General features: G+C 49.6%; 1 protein-coding gene across 1 annotated transcript in view; it reads left to right on the forward strand.

Moving 5' to 3' along the window:
* CASKIN1 (CASK interacting protein 1) overlaps positions 1-20,080 on the forward strand; it is a 40,090-nt gene that overhangs the window by 4,603 nt on the left and 15,407 nt on the right. Inside the window, 8 exon segments of the mRNA XM_032230241.1 lie at positions 3,732-3,827; positions 4,519-4,687; positions 11,566-11,583; positions 13,265-13,306; positions 14,538-14,659; positions 15,312-15,399; positions 16,584-16,681; positions 17,785-17,895. Coding sequence (XP_032086132.1) covers positions 3,732-3,827; positions 4,519-4,687; positions 11,566-11,583; positions 13,265-13,306; positions 14,538-14,659; positions 15,312-15,399; positions 16,584-16,681; positions 17,785-17,895 — 744 coding nt within the window.

Consider the following 20,080-nt stretch of genomic DNA (forward strand, 5'->3'; position numbering starts at 1 on the left):
TTTGCCTGGCGAAAAGGAACTGGCTCAGAGCCAGCTCCCTGGGGCTCCCGTGTCCAGCAGCCTACCTGAGACACCCTGCCTTCCATGCATCGCGGTGCCTCTCCCGACACCTGGGAAATGAGGCCATCCACATCCATAATCTAATGGTGGGACGAAAGCCCATGGCTCTGCCTCCTCTGCGGCTCAGCTTAGGGAAGACACGGCGAGAGTGACGGTGTGCTGCTGGTGGAAGAGCAGAGGCAGAGCGCCAGGCCTGAGCCCACCCCGGGACGCCCTTGATCAGAGGGACAGGGACAGAGGATGAAGAGGACAAAACCTCTGAACAGCTGGAGGGATGTAGCGGGTTTTTACTTGTCTCCTGGGATTGTAGAAGCTCCATCACTGGAGGTTTTTCAAGAATAGCCTGGATAACTGGGATGATATAAGGCTCCTGCCTTGGGCAGGGGGTTTGGACTAGAGACCTTCAAAGATACCTTCAGCCCTAGGATAACAAGCCATGGGTTTTTTTTTGTCACAATCTGGGGTTTTTGGAATATGGTGGATGGTGAGGACGTTGGGGAGTGTCCTTTGAATTTTTTATTTATTATTTATTTATTTTATATTTATTAAATTGACTGTCTTTCTATCATAGGGTAACGAGAGAGAGAGAGATGATTAGATGGATGGATGGGTAGATGGATAGAAAGAGAGCGAGAGGAAGGATAAAGAGAGAGGAGATATGATTAGATAGATGATTAGATGGATGGATAGAAGAGAAAGAGAGGAAGGGATAGCTAGATAGATAGCTAGATAGATGATAGATAGCTAGATAGCTAGATAGCTAGATAGCTAGATAGCTAGACAGCTAGATAGATAAGATAGAGTTGAAGAGGTAAGAGAGAAGTAAAATAATCTAACCTGGAATAAGAATTCAGCCCTCTGAGGGGTTCACTATGCCTCTCCTGAGAGCAGTTCTGGGAGATCCGTAGTAGTTTGCTGGGAGGGCATAAGAGCTGCTTGGCCTTCAAGAAAGGGGCAACAAAATTTGGGGCTCAATTGTAGCCATAAACCGAGGACATATCTGTATATGGCCACCCTCACCGAGCCCGGAGCCTGTCGAAGTCCTGAGCTGGTGTCTCGAGACTGGAAACAAGCTCAGATTGAATCCTGCTGAGATTGAGCTGTTGGTCATCGGGTGACCTTGTGACCTCTGCCCAGGAGTCACTGTGGACATGGTGCCCCACCCCCAAGAGGACCCTCTTGAATACAGGGCGCTTCCTTCAGAAAAAGGCCAAAGTCACCACTAAAAAACACTTTGCCCAGTTTTGACCGGTGCATCTCTTACAATCCTACTTAGTTCAATTCCCTCTGGTGATGGCCACTCATGTCTTTTTTTAACAGATTAACAGAGGGGAAAGGGACCTTATAGGTCATCTAGTCCAACCCCTGCTCAAACAGGAGACCCTACACCATTTCTGACAAATGGCACTCGAATCTCTTCTTGAAAGTCTCAAGTCTTGATTAGTACTCAGGTTTAAAATTAATTTGGGAATCAGATTTGGGAGAAATAAATGATAATGATTGGAAAAATATTTGGAATAGAAGAGTATATAAGAATAGGTCAGAGTTAAGGAAAATGGATATAAGTGATATGGAGGTGGTACCTAACACCACGTAATTAATCAAAAGATGATAATATACAAAGATTTGTTGGAGGTGCAAGAAAGAGGTTGGAACATATAAAGATCTGTGATGGGATTGTGATAGTGCACAAAATATGGGACAGCGTGTTTAGAGAAATTAGAGCACTGTGAATGTAAATCTAGAGATGTCACCGAGGACTGCATTATTGTTGCTGCTGGAAAAACGGGATCTAAATGAAACAAAAAAGGAATCGATTGTAAATTTGATAAGGGCAGCTAGATTAGTGAGGGCTAAATATGGGGTCGAAATTGGGATTCTCAAAGAAATGAGTGGTATAATGAAATGTGGAGTATGGCAACACATGATATAATTAACAACAGAAATTAAACTTAAAAAGGGATGTTTAAAGTAAATAATTCTAATGAAATATGGGAGATTTTGTAGAGCAGTATTGGTGGAAGGCAAAGGGAATAAACCTACTCAAGAACAGATGTGTTTTGGAGGGGTAAGGCAAGGTATGGGTATTTGCTGGCATTACTGCTGGTTCACGGCACTCTTGCTTTGGACACGTGTTGTGAGCGAAGCAAGCGCATGTGCCAGACGCACGCTATGCACGTGTGTGCAGTTGCCAAAAAATTGTTCTGTGCATGCGTTAGGACATTAAAAAAGGAGTAAAAACCATGCAAGCAAAACCGCATGGGCAACCGAGGGAACTGGTTCGGGGCGTGGCCAGCTTTGGTGACCCAGTGGCAATCTCAATTGGAATATATTGTATATCTAAGACAGTGATGGCGAACCTTTTGGGCTCAAACTGGAACACGCATCCATGTGTGAGCATGTGCGTGCACTGGAAACCTCCAAGACAGCTGGCTGGTGTGCGCCATGCCTGTTTTTGGGACTTTTCAGGACGGTTTTTCAACCTGAAAACAGCCCAAAGTCCCCCAAAACAGCCTTTTTTGAATCAGAAGAGCAGTTGGGCAACGGCACGCGTGCCCACAGAGAGGACTGTGCATGTCACCTCTGGCACGCATGCCGTAAGTTCACATCATGGATCTAAGAAATATAAAGGAGGTGGTGTTGCATTGTAATATGTGTTTTTTCCCCTTTTCTTTTGTCTTGCTTTTTTTGTATTCAGTTATGTATTGTACTGTTTGTCTTATTTGTGTTTTTTAAAAAATATATTTTTTTTTAAAAAAGTCTTGATTGGCACTCAGCTGCAGTGCCCATCTGCCAGGGGCTGACTTGGTGAAGGTGACCCAGAAGAAGCTGCCAGTTGTGTACCAGAACCTGGCAGACCGTTAGACTCCTGATGGTGACTCAACCCACTGGGTTGAAGCTGCTGGTTTGGCTTGCCCAGGAGCAGCCTTGGGCTCAATTCCAGTTGCCCATTTTTCAACCCTTTTAATGGTTATAAGCACCAGGAGGAGGAAGTTGCAAACACCTGCTCATCCGCTTCCAATCTTGGTTGGCATTTATGGGCGAGTGTGAACCTGCTTTGATGCTTCCCTTCCATGGCACAAGTGAAGAGGCAATGACCATTTGGCCAGCAGGGCCCAGGAGAGGGCACTAGGCTGGCAAGTGGGAAGGGGTTGCCCAGAGCAGGTCAGAGGCTGCCTGGCCTAGCGATGGTACATGGTAACAATAGCAACAACACAGCCTCCCCCTTAAGAGGTTTACAGAGTCAGCCCTCTTGACCCCAACAATCTGGGTCCTCATTTTACCCACCTCGGAAGGATGGTAGGCTGAGTCAACCCTTGAGCCTGGTGAGAATCAAACTGCCAAATTGTAGGCAGCTGGCAGTCAGCAGAAGTAGCCTGCAGAACTACACTCTAACCACTGTGCCACTATGGTAGTCCATGTTTTGACAATCTCTCCTTTCCTTCCTTCCTTCCTTCCTCCTCCCTTCATCCTTCACTCCTCCCCTCCCTTCCTCCTCTTCCCTCCTTCCCTTCCCTCATTCCCTCCCTTCCTTCCTCCCATTCCTTCCCTCCTTCCTTCCCTTCCTTCCTTCACTCCCCTCCCTCCTTCCCTTCCCTCACTCCCTTCTTTCCTTCCTTCCTTGCCTTCCCTCCCTCCCTCCCTTCCTCTTTCCCTTCTTTCTTTCCAAGACGCTTCGGCCCGCCCTGCAGGTCAGGGCCATGAAAGATTATTGCAACAACTATGACCTGACCAGCCTCAATGTGAAAACCGGGGACATAATCACGGTGAGTGGCTGTGGTCGCAGAGTCCGAACCCTCCTGGCCTTGGACACTGCCTTGCCATCTTCAGATGCCCAGCTCTCCCTTGAAGGCTTCGGGGGGGGGGGGGACACGACCCTGCTTATCTAGTCTTTCCCTACCCAGCGCCAAGGGGGCCCTTCCCCCCACTGGTGGCCCTTTGCCATGCCCAGGGATACACGACTGCTTTGGGGGATGGTTTTCCCCCAAACTGACATTTACTTCGTTTTTTGGGCAAGATTGTGGCGTTCACTTAAAAACAGCTGTGTTCCACTTAGCAGCCATTGCAAAAAAGGCCGTAAAATCATGTGACCAGCCCACATTTTGACCATGACCAGTTACAACTGTGTCGGGCAGGCTCTGTTATGGTCACAACTCGAGGACTACCCGTAATAAGTATTAACCGTATGCCCTACAGCACACGCAGAGTAAAGAATGGCAATTGGGGGTGGCTCTGGGTTCAGGAGAAGAGAAGCCGCGCTTTTGCTGGCAGAGTGAGACATTCGTGGAGGCAGAAAAACCAAGATGGCGGCGGCCACTGTCTGATTGAAGCTCGCGGTCCCCATCTTGGCTTTCTGATCCCCCCTTGCAGGGGACCCTGTCCTGCCCATTCTTTGCTCCCTTGACTCTAAATGGACGCTGACTGGTCTTTGCCTCCCCCACCCCACCCTGCCCACAGGTCCTGGAGCAGCATGCCGACGGCCGGTGGAAAGGCTGCATCCATGACAACCGGACAGGCAACGACCGCGTGGGATACTTCCCCTCCACCCTGGTCGAAGCCATCAGTAAACGCACAGGCAAATATCACTCCCGGGGGGCTTCCCAGCCTTCTTTGGGGGGGGGGGGGGGTGGAGGGGCACTTTGTGTGTTTTTTCACTCGTTCTCTTTCTGGCTGCCTGCGTTTGCTCTGCTTCGACTGGGGGCTTCCAGATAAGGATTTTAGACCTCCTGGAAGTTTAGGTTTGGTGGGAGCATCCGGTCTTCCCTTGAACCTCTCAGCATCTACATCTTTCCCCACTTCCATATCCTGTCTCTTTGGTTTTCACCACAAACAATGAGAGAGAATTGGGAGCAGAATTGCTGCACCCCCCAGACAGCGGCTTGGCTAACATCTGGAAGCATTCAGCGGGTGCTCAGATACTGTATGCATCTGCATGCAAGATCACGTGAAGGGTTAATACCATTCTATAATGCCTTGGTAAGGCCACAGTTGGAATACTGCATCCAGTTTTGGTCGCCATGATGTGGAAAAGATGTGGAGACTCTAGAAAGAGTGCAGAGAAGAGCAACAAAGAGGATTCGGGGACTGGACACTAAAACATATGAAGAACGGTTGCAGGAACTGGGCATGGCTAGTTTAATGAAAAGAATGACCAGGGGAGACAGGATAGCAGTCTTCCAATATCTCAGGAGTTGCCACAAAGAAGAGGGAGTCAAGCTATTTTCCAAAGCATCTGAAGGCAGGACAAGAAGCAATGGATGTAAATTAATCAAGGAGAGAAGCAACTTAGAACTGAGGAGAAATTTCCTGACAGTTAGGACAATTAATCAGTGGAACAACTTTCCTCCAGAAGTTGTGAATGTCCCAACACTGGAAGTCTTTAAGAAGATGTTGGATAGCCATTTGTCTGGAACGGTATAGGGTTTCCTGCCTAGGCAGGGGGTTGGACTAGAAGACCTCCAAGGTCCCTTCCAACTCTGCTATTGTATTGTATTGATTTTACTCCTGTTAAAAGTAACCTCAAAGCAGATAGTAAAAACATAATGAAGAAAGAAAGCCAAGGGCTATCCAATTCCAGCCATTGCAATCAAGCAACGCCTGAGCGTCTCTTGAGGGCTGAAGGGTCTTCAACGGGGGCAGCTGGAAGCCATCTTGGTGTGTGAAACAGCAGCCAGCCCAGGCGGTTGAGAATGGCAGCAGCAGCTTCTAGCGTTTCAGGAGCAAAGGCCTCTTTCCTGAATATGAGCACAGACTGGAGGTGTGCCCAGACAGCTTGGCCAGAGAGAATAACAGAGGGACCTTAGAGGTCTTCTAGTCCAACCCCCTGCTCAAACAGGAAACCTTGTACCATTTCAGACAATTGGTTGTCCAGTCTCTTCTTAAAAAAACCTCCAGTGATGGAGAACCCACAATTTCTTGTGGCAAGCTGTTCCGCAGGTTAATTGTTCCCACTCTTAGGAAGTTTCTCCTTAGTTCTAGGTTGGAAGGATTCTCCCTTAGGATCCCTCCCCAACATTATGCAGACCCAGAGCCAAAAGAGAAACTATCTGGAAGGGATGCCACCGGTTCCAGCATACCCAGAAAGCACTGGGTTGGCCAGGATCCCCCCCGTCTGCTTCCAAAGCATCCGTCCTTGTCAGGTCTTTGAATTGGATTCAGGAGTTTCCATGTGTAAACCTGGCCTCACATCCTTGGCTGTGGCTCCTTACATTTCGCAAAAAATGAAAAAGAGAGCTACAATCTTGTAGAGCAGGGAATCCCAAACTTGGCAACTTTCAGATTTGTGGACTTGAACTCCCAGAATTCTCCAGCTAGCAGAGCTCTGTTCTAGAGCATCATTTTTCTGCCTTGGTCAGTTGAAGATGTATGAACTTCAGTGGCCAGAATCCCCCAGCCAATCTGGAGGATTCTGGGAGTCAAATGGCCAAGGTTGAAAAAAAAAATCTTCCTCTGAATTTACTAGATCTGAGTTGCCAAAATTCAGACATCAATAAGAGGGCAGTGAAGGCTCCAAATTTTGGAAGCTCTCTGGCACCCTCTTCTGGCTGCTTGCTGGAGTCTCAAAGGGGCTTTTTCAAAAAAAGCAGTGGGACTGCTTTTTGCAAGAGGAAGAAGGAAGATGATGGTGATGGTGAAGGAGGAGGAGGAGGCTTTTAAGAAGAGACTGGCCAATTACTTGCCTGGAATAGTCTAGCATCTCCTGCTTGAGCAGGGGGTTGGACTAGAAGATCTCCAAGGTTCCTTCTAACGCTCTTATTCTGTAGCCTGTGGTCCATATTCCACCAGCATCTTACTCTGTGTAGCTGAAGGAAAAAGAACCAGCCACTTGTAGCCACAGCCATTAACTGGAGCTGGCTGATATTCATGTCCTATTTTGACAAGGTTGGATGCTTTGTAATTAATTTTTCTACCTCTCCCTCCTCTGATTATCCCCCCCCCCCAAATCTAATACTTTGCTTTATTGCAACTGGAGATTTGGTGCTGGGTTAAAAAAGGAAGTAGATTATCCTATTTAAATTCCGTTAGAATCCTGTTACGCATATAATTAATATTGTAAGCTCCAGCCTCCTTTGAAGGCAGATTAAATCCTGAAGAGCCGGCAGGTGGGAGGAGGAAGGGAGGCAGGTAGGGGCACTCCGGGGGTTTCCTTAAACCTCACAAAGTGCGTTTCACAAGAGACGGTGACTTCGAGCACGTCCTCTGCTAGCAGGGATTCCCCTGCGGGCTGCAGGCATAATTTTGCTATCATGATAATCACCCCATAATCAATTGGGGAAGGCTTGTCAATGCTTAGATGTTTTTTGTGTGCCAGATCTTACAATTTTGCAGCCATGCTGCAGGTACAATCTGAGGGTGAGTTCCGGTTGCCCCTACTGCCAGTTCACTCAGGGACATGCCGCGCCCCCACGTGCGCAGTGCAACAAAAATTGCTCTGCGCATGTGCAAAAGGTAAAAACAAGATGGCGCCGCCTATGGTGCTGCCGAGTGAATCAGTTCGGAGGCGTGGGTCACTGCCGGTTCCAGCCACCCAAGCCACCAAGTTACTACCGATTTGACCGAATCAGTCCAAATTGGTAGGAACCCACCTCTGGTACAATCAACATTATCATCCCTTTCCATAGGGCAGGGGTAAGCAAACTTAAACACCCAAAGAGCCATTTGAACCCGTTTCCCACATTAAAGAAAACACTGGGAGCCACAAAGGCCAGAAACCTCCTGTTCAATTCTGGAGCTGACCGGAAGTTCAGTTCCCCCACCAGAGAGTCTCCTCCGAGCGCAGCATACTTTTTCCTCTACCTGTCATAACAGAAAGCCCTATCAATTGTGGGGACAACTGGAAACCCTCCCCTTGCCATAGAGTCTTCTTCTGGCGCGCTGTGCTTCTCTCCTCCCCCAAACACACTGGAAGCTCCTCTCAAAATTGTGATGCCGACCGGTGATGGAGCCGCAGCAGAGAGAGGAAAGACCCACATGCGGCTCCAGAGCCGCAGTTTGCTGACCCCCCGCCATGGGGGAGAAATTGGAAGGAGAGAGAAAAAGAGGTTTGCTAGTGAGGCCGTGGCAAAAAAAACCAACCTGAGATTTCAATGATGTGTGTGTGTGTGTGTGTGTGTGTCACTTGGTTGTGTGTGGCTCCTTCCTTCTACCTTTGCTGGACTCCTGATAACCCCCTTCCCGGCTCTTCCTCCCAGCTTGGACCCCCCACTTCATGTTGCCTCTTGTCTTTCTGTTGTCAGGTCCGTGGGATGGAGACCTTTCCCCAGGGCAGTATCAAGCCATCTCCCTCCCAGCTGGGGGGGCTGCCCTCCCCAACGGTCTCCCTGCTTCCTCCTCCTCCTCCTCTCCCCACCTCCATCAGCTCCATTGCCTGCCTCCAATGCTTCCCCATCAGCCTCTTTTCAGTTCCTTCGGCTACCGCCGGCTAGCCCATGGCGGCACGGAGAGGCCTTGCGCCAATCCAGGTAGACCCTCCATTGCTTGGTTTGTTTTACGTTCTCTTCTGTTACGCTTTGGCCATATTGAAGCGGGGGGGGGGGTTTCCTTCCATTGATCCTGACATATGTTTGTGCAGCTTTTCATTTTGCTGGGTTTCTGTTGGGTGGCTTTGCATGTACAGGAAATGTGGTTGGGCTGATGAAGATGAGGAGGTGGTTGATTCAGCAGCTGGGGCACAGCAGTGGGGTGACAAGACATCAGGTTCACTAGGGCACCGCAGGGCTACTTTCACAAAATGGCTGCCATGGGAGGTGGGGCCAGTCCCAACACTTGTAGATTAGAGCAGGGGTTGATGTCCACAAGTCTTAAAGTTGCCAAGGTTGGAGACCCCTGGATTAGAAGACCAACCACCTGCCACCACTTCTACACCAGAAAGGCCTCATCACCTCCTGCCGTTCTTCTAGCTCAGGGTTCTCCAATGTCAGCCATTTTAAGACTTGTGGATTTCAACCCAGCATAGTTCGCTTGCTGGGAATTCTGGAAATTGAAGTCCACAAGTCTTAAAGTTGCCAAGGTTGGAGACCCCTGTTCTAGAGGCAGGGCAATGGTTCTGTCGACTCCTCGCCAAGAATTTCTTTTCCAAGAATGTCCTTGGGATCTTGAACGGGGTTGGACGTGTCCTTGGGAATGAAGACCTCACTCGATCATGGTTCTCAACTCTGGCGACTTCCAGAAGTATAGATTTCAACTCCCAGAATCCCCTAGTTTATGGGGCTATTGCTGAGGATTCTGGGAGTTGGATCCACACAAACGGAATTTTGCCCAGGCTGAGAGACACTGTGGTAGAGGTTCTCACACCATTTGAGGGTGGGGGGAAGCCCCCTTTTAGACAAGAGGTGTAGGAGAGAAATGTCATGGCAGACGAGTCACCCCAAGGGTGCCCTGCCTCACCTCTGTCTGCCTCCGCTTGGCTTTTCAAATGCCAGCAATGTTTGCTGGCCTGCGGGGAGGATGAAGAAAGAGAAAATGAGCAGAGAGGCGGATACAATTCAATGCAGGCCAACAGGTCCCGAGGACTCCCTTTTGCCTAATGCAGATAAATATTTTGATATATATTTTATATGCTGTTTTGTGACTTTTTCTGCATTGGTGGTATATCTTGATGAATGTATTCTATTTATTTTTCTTTATGTACACTAAGAGCATCTGCACCAAAGACAAGTTTTTTTGTGTGTCCAATCACACTTGGCCAAAAAAACTATTCTATTCCTCTCTCTCTCTCTCTCTCCCTCCCTTCCTCCTTCCCTCCCTCCCTCTCTCTTTCTGGTATCTACCATATACAGTAGATGTGTATAGCATAACAAAATATACCATTAATGCATAAATAAATCACAAAACAGCATATAAATGTCTATCAAAATATAAAATATTAGAGCAGTGAATTATTTTAAAAACACATAGCATGAGTGATGAATAAAATTATCAATATAATTAATTATGTACGAGCAGTTACTGGGTGGCTAAACCAATGGCCAGCTATCCAGATCATTTCGCCCAGCTGAGAATGGTAGATGCAGATGGGGTGGAGGCTGGAGGGCCAGGAATACTTCCAGGAGAAAGCTGAATTTGGAGACATGTACAGGAAGTGGAATTTGAGAGAGTGGTTTGAAAAATGGGAGAAGTGAGAGACTGCAGAGGATAGTCAAAAAAAGTCAAGATGGCGCCACCATAATGCAATCAAATCTCTGTCTGCTTGTTATGCCATCATGGCTCTCTTGAGTTTCTTGGCGATGCCCTGCAGATGTCCTGGGAGAAGAGAAGGGGTGTGAGAGCAAGTGTGTAAGCCTTGGTTTCTGTTTTGTTTTCTCGATCCTTTATCATTTTGTCATCTCCCTTCCCTAACCTTCCACTACCCGAACCAACCCTCACACGTCCTGGATTCTTCTTCAAGGATTTGGGGTCTTGTTTTCACAAGTGTTTTAAATCCAGTGTTTCTCAAATTTGACATCTTGAAGATGTGTAATGTCAACCATCCCATTCAATCATCTTAATAAAGAAGGACTCTTGGCCCATGGTTCACCAAGAGTAAGCTTAAGTGCTTACAGAAGTAGCAAAGCTGGATCTGATGTTTTTGTGTGCAAACAATACAATTAAACAATACAATGAACTCTCCATTTTCCCTGGCCATCCCCCTGTTATCAGTCACTGTCCAATATGTGTCCTGTATTGTTTGGGCAACGGACCCTCAGGTTGTGGGCTTTTCAGCTCTGCATTTTGTGGTTGACCTTGGGCTGGTTGGTGAGTCTCATGCCTTTGCCTCGCCCAGCTTGGTTCTGATTCAGTGATGGGTTCCGGATCCCATTGCAACCGGTACAGTGCAACAGGGCCGGGCGTCGTCCACATGCACGCATGCAGCGCTTGCATGCGTAATTACTGCCCATGATGCTGCAGCTGCTCAGCGGAGCATCATGAAGGCGCTGTATGCTCCGTGTGTGTAAGCCCCGATCGACTCAAATACCGCTAAGGAGGACGGGCAGGCGGGTGGGCCCTCTGGAGCACCATACTGGAATGGTTCCTGGTGCTCCCAGCAGGCACTGGTACTCCCGTACCAGGGCGTACCGGTTGTATCCCACCACTGTTCTGATTCCCCCCCCCCAATTCCTCCCTACATCCCAATCTGTCCTCCCCCAGTTGCTAATGTCAGGCTGTCAGCTTGCAATGCGTGGCCAGCAGAATGGCAGCTTGGTTGGCTGGGGAATTCTGGTAGCTGAAGTCCACCCATCTTTAAGGGGTCAACTTTGAGAAACACTGTTTTACAATTAATACAGGGTGAGCCAGGGTTGCACCATTGTGCACTTTCCATGAGAATGGACAGAAAACTCTCTTTTCCTCCTGAATGCTTATGGAGATTCTCAGTCATCCAGGGTTATCCCAAAGGTGCTTTTTCAAGAGGCAGCTGGACTTTCTGGTTTTTTTTCTTTTGAAGACATTTCGCTTCCCATCCAAGAAGCTTCTTCAGCTCTGACTGGATGGTGGGGAATGGAAGGATCTTTTCCTCCTCTTCACCAGCCAGCTCAATCCCCAGAGGTTGGGCCTCTGATGTTCTGGAGCTCCCATCTTGCTGCATCCATTTACGTTAGGACTGCAACACCAAAAATGCCAGCACACCTGGATGGTGCCACACCGGGGAAGGCAGGCTGGAGCACAAGAGGAAGTGAATCAAAGTCTTTTGTGGTGCAGCAGCTGCACTCACTTCCGGGTTTTTCCATCAGAACTGATTTGGACTCCAGCACTTTCAGTAGGGGGGCTCCAGAGTAGAGGGAGGGGCTTCTCCCTGGGGTCTGCATCCTCTCCCCGGGATGCTCAATGCCCCAAAGAACACAATCAGGATGGCCACTGCATTTAGTTTGCACAAACGCCATTCCCCGAGAGGTTGATTTTTCTTCCCCAGGAGCCTTTGACTGACCACAGAGGAGCCAGAAAAAGGACTTTTTCACACTACGTTGGTTTTCCTGCTTAAAAAAAAGAGCTTGTTGATGTGGTCTTTTAATCGGTATTTGTCAGCCACCACAGCCGAGCTTCAGATGTGCAGAGCGAACCACAAGGATCAAATTAGGGAAACCATCTGTTGTCTTAAAGTATGGACCAGGTGACTGTAGCCTTTGCAGAGTCTTCGCCCTGGTCAAGCTCCCTTAATCTACTGTTCTCAAACTATTGTCTGTGGACCCTGTGTGTGTGTGTGTGTGTGTTTGTGTGTGCGATGTCATCATGGGGTCCACGAAGGCTTGAAGAAAGGTTATGGTTTAAATCTTAAGTCTTGGAGGTCTGTGGGCGTGGTCCGTGTCAGAAAAAAGTACTTAAATGATGTCCATGGTGAAGAAAAGGTTGAGAACTACTGCCCTGGTCCCCAAGGGCCACAAATATGATGGGGCAACCTGGATGCCAGTGGAGCAGTAGCCAAGCTGGGCTTCACACTTTGGAAATAACAATGGCCCTTAGACTTATATACCTCTTCACAGTGCTTTTACAGTCCTCTCTAAGCAGTTTACAGAGTCAGTATATCGCCCCCAACAATCTCTCCTCATTTTACCCACCTTGGAAGGATGGAAGGCTGAGTCAAACCTTGAGCTGGTCAGGATCGAACTCTTGGGGCAGAATCAGTCTGCAATGCTGCATTCTAACCACTGAACCATCACGACCTGAGAGATAGAGAGAGAGGGGGGGAGGTAGATAGAGAGATAATAGATAAATGATAGAAAGATAAATAGAAATAGCACTTATATTCTGCTTCACCGTGCTTTTACAGCTCTCTCTAAGCAGTTTACAGAGTCAGCATCTTGGCATCAACAATCCAAGTCCTCATTTTACCGACCTCAGAAGGACAGAAGCTTGAGTCAGCCTTGAGCCGGTCAGGATCGAACTACTGGCAGTGGGCAGGATTAGCCTGCAATCCTGCATTCTAACCACTGCGCCATCACGGCCCTTGGACTTTGTGAGGTCAAACAATAGTTGCAAAGGCCAAGACCCTCTCCAACAAGCTACTACTCCCTCCAGTCTGGGGTTTGGTAGGGGTCCAGAGGATGCTGTCAAAACTTCCCCCAAAACCCCTCTCCGTCATGCAACATTGTCTCCTTCTCTCACTTCTTTCTTTTCCTTTTTCTCTCCCTCCTTTTTCTGGATCGTGGTGCTTTCTTTGACCTCAAAGGTTCCCGGGGGTCGGATGCCAGCCCCTCCCACTTGTCCCCCGGCAGCTCTACGACCACGCCAGCCCCTGCAGAAGAAATCTGGGTGCTCCGGAAGCCCTTCGCAGGTAGGAGGAGAAGGGAGGCAAGGGGACAAGCTGGCTGCAGGGATTCAAGGGGCATGGGGCTGGGCTGGGGTGCATTCTTGAGGGGAGGTCCTGCGGGGAGTTTGGTCAGTGGCTCGCTGATGGAGAGAGGCAATTGTATGATGCAAGGTGGGAGGGGTCATGGAGAATTGTTGTACTAGAAGGCGAAACTGGAGATGAGAGCAGCATTTCCTCTCTTTTGGGGAGGGGGGAAGCACAACCCCTCCCTTAATATTCCTCTCTCCAACCTGGAGCGCTACACAAAGTGAGGGAGGGCAAGTCAAGACCCCAAAACGAAGAAATCAGGAGCTGCAGCATTTCTGCCTCTGAATGAAGTTTGTGAACTGCATAAAATGCTGCCAGGTGCCTCCTGATCTCCGGGTACTGTAGAGGGAGATGCCTGGTTTTCCTCCTATAACTTCTACTTCAAGAAAGGGAACTGGAGGCTCAAACATACGATGAACAGTTGCAGGAACTGGGCCTGGCTAGTCTAGTGAAGAGAAGGACCAGGGGAGATAGGATCGCAGTCTTCCAATATTTGAGGGGCTGCCACAGAGAGGAGGGTGTCAAGCTATTCTCTAAAGCACCTGAAGGCCAGAGAAGGAATAATGGACAGAAACTGATCAAGGAGAGATTCAACCTGGAAATAAGGAGGAATTTCTCGACAGTGAGAACAATCAACCCGTGGAACAGAAGTTTCCTTCAGAAGTTGTGGGAGCTTCATCACTGGAGACTTTCAAGAAGAGACTGAACTGCCATCTGTCAGAAATGATATAGGATCTCCTGCTTGGGAGGGAGGTTGGACTAGATGACCTTCCAAGTCCCTTCCAAGTCTGTTAATCTGTTAAAGGAGCTTTACAGAAACATTTTAAGATATCCTGCAGTAAATAAGGATAAGGATTTCCCCCTTGAGGCATTTAAGGCTTCAAGACCCTCAGAGAATTTTGGGTTTAATGGGATTTTCTGAACAGGGAACCCCCCCCCCCCCCCCGGTCCATTTGCTTGTTTTGGGTGGACGGCCATTTGACCTGTCCTCTGCTGCTTGCCTGAATTTCAGCAGCAGGATATTGGTGGCCAGAAAACAGACACATGGGATCCCGTCCGGTCCTTGGTTGGGGTGTGGGGGATGGCAGTCCTGAGCAAAACTGCCCATCGTAGGACGGAGCTGTCCTTTATCCTGCCAACTGTCTTTCCCTCCCCCTCCCGTCGCTAGGAGGCGACCGCAGCAGTGTGGGCAGCACTGGAAGCATCACCAGTGGACGGAGCTCAGGCAGTGGGCAGAGCACTGGAAGCGGAGGCCATGGGGCCCTTCACCCTGGCTCAGAAGGAGTGAAGGTAAGCCTGAATCCCTGCTTCCCAGAGGAGCTAAATCGGGAGCTCCAGCCCATCGCCTGGTGCAAGTCTCGCCCAATGGCCCTTGTCTAGTGGTATATTTTTAATCTTTTTAAGACTGACCATGGGCACCCTGTGGTTAGATGGGCAGCCAATAAATTTTACCACCCAAAACAAACAAGTAGCTGCCCATGTCTGACATTGCTCGGTCTTCTACTGCCCCCTTGTGGCTTCAGATTGGATCGCTCGCCCTTTCCGATGCCATGCGTTTGGCCAGTGACCCTAAGGGGCTCCTTCCTTCCCTGGGGAAACTGGGCCAGGAGGAGGAGGGGCAGGCTGCTAGCTCCCAAATCGCCCTTTTTGCAGCCTGCCTGCACCAGAATTCTCTTTTCGAGCTGGCTCGGCTGCAGCCACGAATGCCAAGCAGGCAGCGCCATTGTGCCACCCGTTTGTTCTCCATGCTGCAGCTTGCCACTTTTGCCAACTGAGTCACATTTCTGGGAGAAAAGCACCTGATTCTCCCTCGGTTGGTTCCAGGCTTCCTGAGACCCTGTTTTTCTCTTCTCCCCCGCCACCCCCCCGGCCAGTCCTCCTTGCCTGCCGCTCTTTTTTCTGGTTAACGCTTTCTTGCTGTTCCTCCCCCAATTTCTCTCAGCTGCTGGCAACTGTCCTTTCCCAGAAGGCGTCTGTGCAAGAATCTGCTGTGAGCGACGGGCCTGCCAAAGCAGTGGAGTCACCCGCAGGTGCGTGGATGCTCCGGAGGACAGCTGGTCCCTCTGTCCCCCCACGGGAGTGTTTCTTATTCCCAGGCCCAGCGGCTTCTCCTGGAGAACATGACCCTCTCCTTCTGCTGCTGCTGCCAGCCCTTCGCTTGCTTCGGTTAGTGGGGAGTGCTGGGGGGAGGGCAGGACAGCCAAGGGAAAACAAGACAGCCCCCCTGCCTCTGTTGAGCATGCAAGCTGCCTTCTGTGCGAAGAACGCTGTTGATCGCAGGATAGTCTGTCTCCCACCTTCGTGTTGCTACCCCCTTCGGTTGGGTTGGGAGCGTCGTTTCTCACCCCCCCCCCCCACCCAAATGCATCGCTGCTCTGCTCCTCACTCAACCCCTCGATGGAGCGTTTCAAGAGCTACCGGGTGGCAGGAGGGGGCAAAAGGGAGGGGGGTCAGCAAGGGCTGCTTTCTGCGGTGCCCTCCCTCTTGAGATCCTGGGTCTCAAGTGTCTAGAACTTCATTTGGGGAAGGGCTTTTTAAATTGGGAGTGAGGGGCGGAAGGCAGCCACCAGGCTGCTCTGATCTGTGTTCAGGATTGTTCTTCCAAGATGCTGGCCTGGTTGTGGATCTGCCCGGGGGGGGGGGGGGGGCTCTGTGTTTTCTGTGAAGCAGCTTTTAATTTTGGAGCTGTCCTTCTCTGGAGTCCCAAAGCTGGAAAGCTCTGGGCCCACTCATGGTCTCCCGAGGTTCAAGGGGTGGTTTCCAGTCTGATGCCGGAAGTCTTGGTAACCCTTGGGTCCAGCCGGAGGCCTTGCGTGTTAGCTGGACTGGGAGTGTTGTTGTCCTTGTTGAGGGTTTGATGACAGAACATGGCTTGGGGACATCAAGGTCACCTTGGCTGCCATCTTCATCTTCTGCCACCTGTTTGGTGGGAGGAAGGTGCTGCCCGAGTGAGGCTGGGCTCCTGACTTCTCTGGCTTGAAAGGAAACAGAGCACCTGCACAGCTCCAGGGGTTAGAGGCTGACAGCCACCCACACCCAGACAAGCCCCCTGTGCTGTGGCACCGGCACACTAGTCCATTCCTCCCAATGTCCTGTGGCCGGCCATCTTGTCCTGCCAGGGAATGTGCTCACGGGAGTCCCCAGGGCCTCCTTTGCACAGGGAGCGCCTCCCAAGGTTCTGCTGTGCTGAGAATTCCTGCCTGCTCTGTGACAGGTTCTTCCCGGACGCCAGGATTGGGCAGCGCACCGTACCCCACCCAGCCATATGGGGAGCAGCAGGTCAAGAAGGTGGAGCCGCAGTCTGAGGGAAAGGCAAGTTTGGGCACCCCCCGAGCAGCTTCCAAAGCGGGTGGAGCAGGACAGAGCTGGACAAGAGTGCCCGGAGGCTCCCTGTAGCCCATGGCATTCCCGGGGGGGGGGGGGGGTTGGGGGAGCTGTAATTTTCTCTGTTTGGTTGGGCTTCTGAGGGAGGCTGGGAGTGTTTTTAGGGACAGACGAAGCACCCATTTTGTCCCTTGTTCTCCACCACCACCACTTCCCGCCACAAGTCTCCTTCATTTTGGAATTCTGAATAAAACCTGGAGAAAGGAGCTGGCACAAAGGTGGCCTGGGAGAGTTCAGAGACAGGACGTGGCTCAGGAATTGAGTTTGGAGCCCTTCTGTGTACAATCTGACTTTCCCAACTTATCGTAAAGGAGAGGAAAGGGCGGCGGGGAGGGGGGGAGCCTGGTTAAGGATGCCACCTCTAGGCTGCAGAAATGTGGATGAGCCCCCAAATGCAAAGCGTTTTCAAATGCAGTGTTTTCTTTGGTGCTTTGTGGCTGTTAGTGTGCGGTGGGGGGAGAAGGGCAGCTCTTCCTTCACTTCTATCTTCCCCTTCCCCCAAAGGAACTAGGCTGCACCCCCCCCCCAATTTACCTGTGGTGGGGGTAATCTGGGGTAGGCTGCAGGCTTTGCTTGGCAGCTTTGGTTCTCTCGGCTTCCCCTGCTTTTCATGAGGCAGTCAAGATGCTCTGGAAAAGGACCCAGCTGGCCTGAGCTCTGAGGATACGATTCCATGTATGAGATCCCCCCCCCCACTTTTTTTTTTAATGGTTGCCTTTTCAGGCTCATTAAACCCCTTCCTCAGACTGAATAAGTGTGGAAAGGAAGGAAGGAAGGGGAGAAAACTGCAGCTGGGGCTAGGAACGGGTTGATTTCTTGCCAGGAGAGAGATTCTGTAGGTAGGAAGAGATCCCAAAATAATGATGGGGATCTTAGTGACGAGGCTGGAAGGAAGACGACATAGGAAGAAGAAAAAAAGAACTGCTGGGATCAAAACCTGCCTCTCTCAGGCATTCAGACAGGTGATTTGGGGTTTTCTAAAGAGATGTAATATCTATAAAGAATTCCCTGCACCCCCTCTTCCCACCCAGAGCTCAGAGGCCGTCTATCAGTGGCTGTACAAGTTTCAGCTGCAACTCTACGCCTCCAACTTCATCAACGCTGGTTATGACATTCCCACGATCAGCCGGATGACTCCCGAGGTGAGGGCTCTTGCTGGGGAAAATGGGGTAGGGGAGGTGGAAGAGGGGAGGACTACGGAGTTGGCTGCTTGGTGCTCAATTCAGAAAAGGGCTGGTGGAGCTGAGGGAGCCTCCTGATTGGTTTTTTAAAAGAACTGCTCTATTTTTAAACTCTATAAGTGAGAATTTTTTAAAAAGCAAAGCTAACGCGGCTCATAGAAATGTGTTGACCGCAGCCAGCAGCTCCTTGGGTGGGAGCATCTCCAACCCAGTTCTTGGATGCATTTTATTCCTCACAGACTTTTTAAACTCATTTGTTTGGCAGAGAAAGTAGCATGGTCTCTTAATGCACAGGTATCGGCTGGTTTTGAAAAAGGCAGGATGGGGACCACGGGGACAGAATAAAAATTCTACCTGTTTTTAATGTTTGATGCCACCATCTTGATTTTTGATGACTCACCTGACGCTTGCTCCTCGCTCCAATACCTGTCACTGGAACTGTAGGAAGGAAGAGGACAGCCCCACCACCCCATTTTAGAGTGCAGGTATTATTATGATTGTTGGGGTGCAACAGATTAGTGGTTAAGAAGCTGAACATGATAGCCTGGGTTTGAGACCCGAGCATTGCGCAATGGGATGAGCTCCAGCTCTTGAGATGAGCACCCTAGAGTTGGACATGACTGGATAGGAAAAACCTCTATCTGTACTTATTCCTATGTTTCCCTGAAAATAAGACTTGGTCTTATTTTCTTTTGGGCTCCAAAGTAAGCACCAGCGTTTATTCTCAGGAGATGCCTTCCATGCTTACCTTAATACCACCGCAGCCAGATCTCTCACTCCCTGACACCAGGCGCACTGGTTTCCGACTTCTTCTGTAGCCGCTTTCGGCCAGAAGCCACATTGTGCCGGTGCCACTGCTTGTGGCAGGAGACCGTGTGGTTTGTTGTGTCCTTGCACACACGACCGGCAGCACCGTTGTGACATGCCATGTGGCCTCCTGCCACAAGGGGTGGCACCGGTGTGATGTGCCATACGGCACCTGGCTACAAGCAGCTGCAGATGTCAGGGTGTGGGAGGCCCTGAGGTAAGTGGGTGTGGGGTACGTGGGGCAGCTCCACCCTTGCCCTAGCTTGATTTTTATGCATGCGCCTCGCTCCACCTCGTACAACCAGACGGTGGGACAGAGGGGGAAGGGTCTTAACTAAGGCTTATTTTGGGGGCAGGGCTTATATTAGGCGCAAACGTAAAAATCAAGCTAGGGCTTATTTTCTGGATAGGTCGTATTTTTGGGGAAACACAGTAAGATTGTAAGAGGCTTAATTTCCTTTCTAAGGCACCTTCTGTTCCTCTCCAAAGTGAGCTTAAGGAGTCTGTTTTTTAAAAACTTAAATAGAACATGAGTCATTCTTGGAGGGAAAAAAATCTTCCTTGAGTCCCGCTTCATTCCTGGCAATTTGCAAAATCCACCCAAGCAGATTTTTTTTTTTTGGCAAGAAGCGTTTTGCCCTCTGCCAACACTTTCTGCGATGTGTTTTGTCTTCCCAGCCATGCTGGTAGTTCTAGAACTGACTGGTTGTTCCTCATCTGGATTTAACTCTTCTTAACTCTTTCACAAGATCAACCGTGGTCAGCTAGAAGATGTCAACTCAAGTGGTGCTCCTGCAAATAATCTTAATGTATCACATTTCTGGGCGGATGGGTGGGAGAGTGGGTAGCTGGCCCAGGCCCTGAAAAGACATGACAGAGGACACCGCATAACTTTGAGCTTGTTTGGTATCAGAATCAAAGAAGAATCAGGTTGGCTTAGAACTGGGAAGACCACATGGTGTCCCATGCTAGAAGCTAAACCACTGTAAATATATTTTAAGAACAACAGACTGAAAGAGTCATGAAGATGAAGCACCAACATTTTGAAAGATGTAAATAAGACATGTTGTTAGGTTGAAAGCAAAGAAGACCCACAAAAGCTCCTTTTTAAAGCAAAAATGGAAAGGGAAAAATCTGGCCTAGTGTATTCAAGAATACACTTGATCGAGAATAAAGAGGGACAGAAGATTGGAAAAAGTAAATGGGGATTTTATTTCATTTACTTATCGCTGCCCACCTCACCCAAGGGAGTCTGGATGGTACTGTATTTTTCAGACTATAAGACGCACCATGATTTTGAAGAGGTAAATTAAAAAAAAATGTTTTTGCACTCTCTGCA

Source organism: Thamnophis elegans, chromosome 14 (genome assembly GCF_009769535.1).
Source record: "Thamnophis elegans isolate rThaEle1 chromosome 14, rThaEle1.pri, whole genome shotgun sequence".
Taxonomy (NCBI): Eukaryota; Metazoa; Chordata; class Lepidosauria; order Squamata; family Colubridae; genus Thamnophis; species Thamnophis elegans.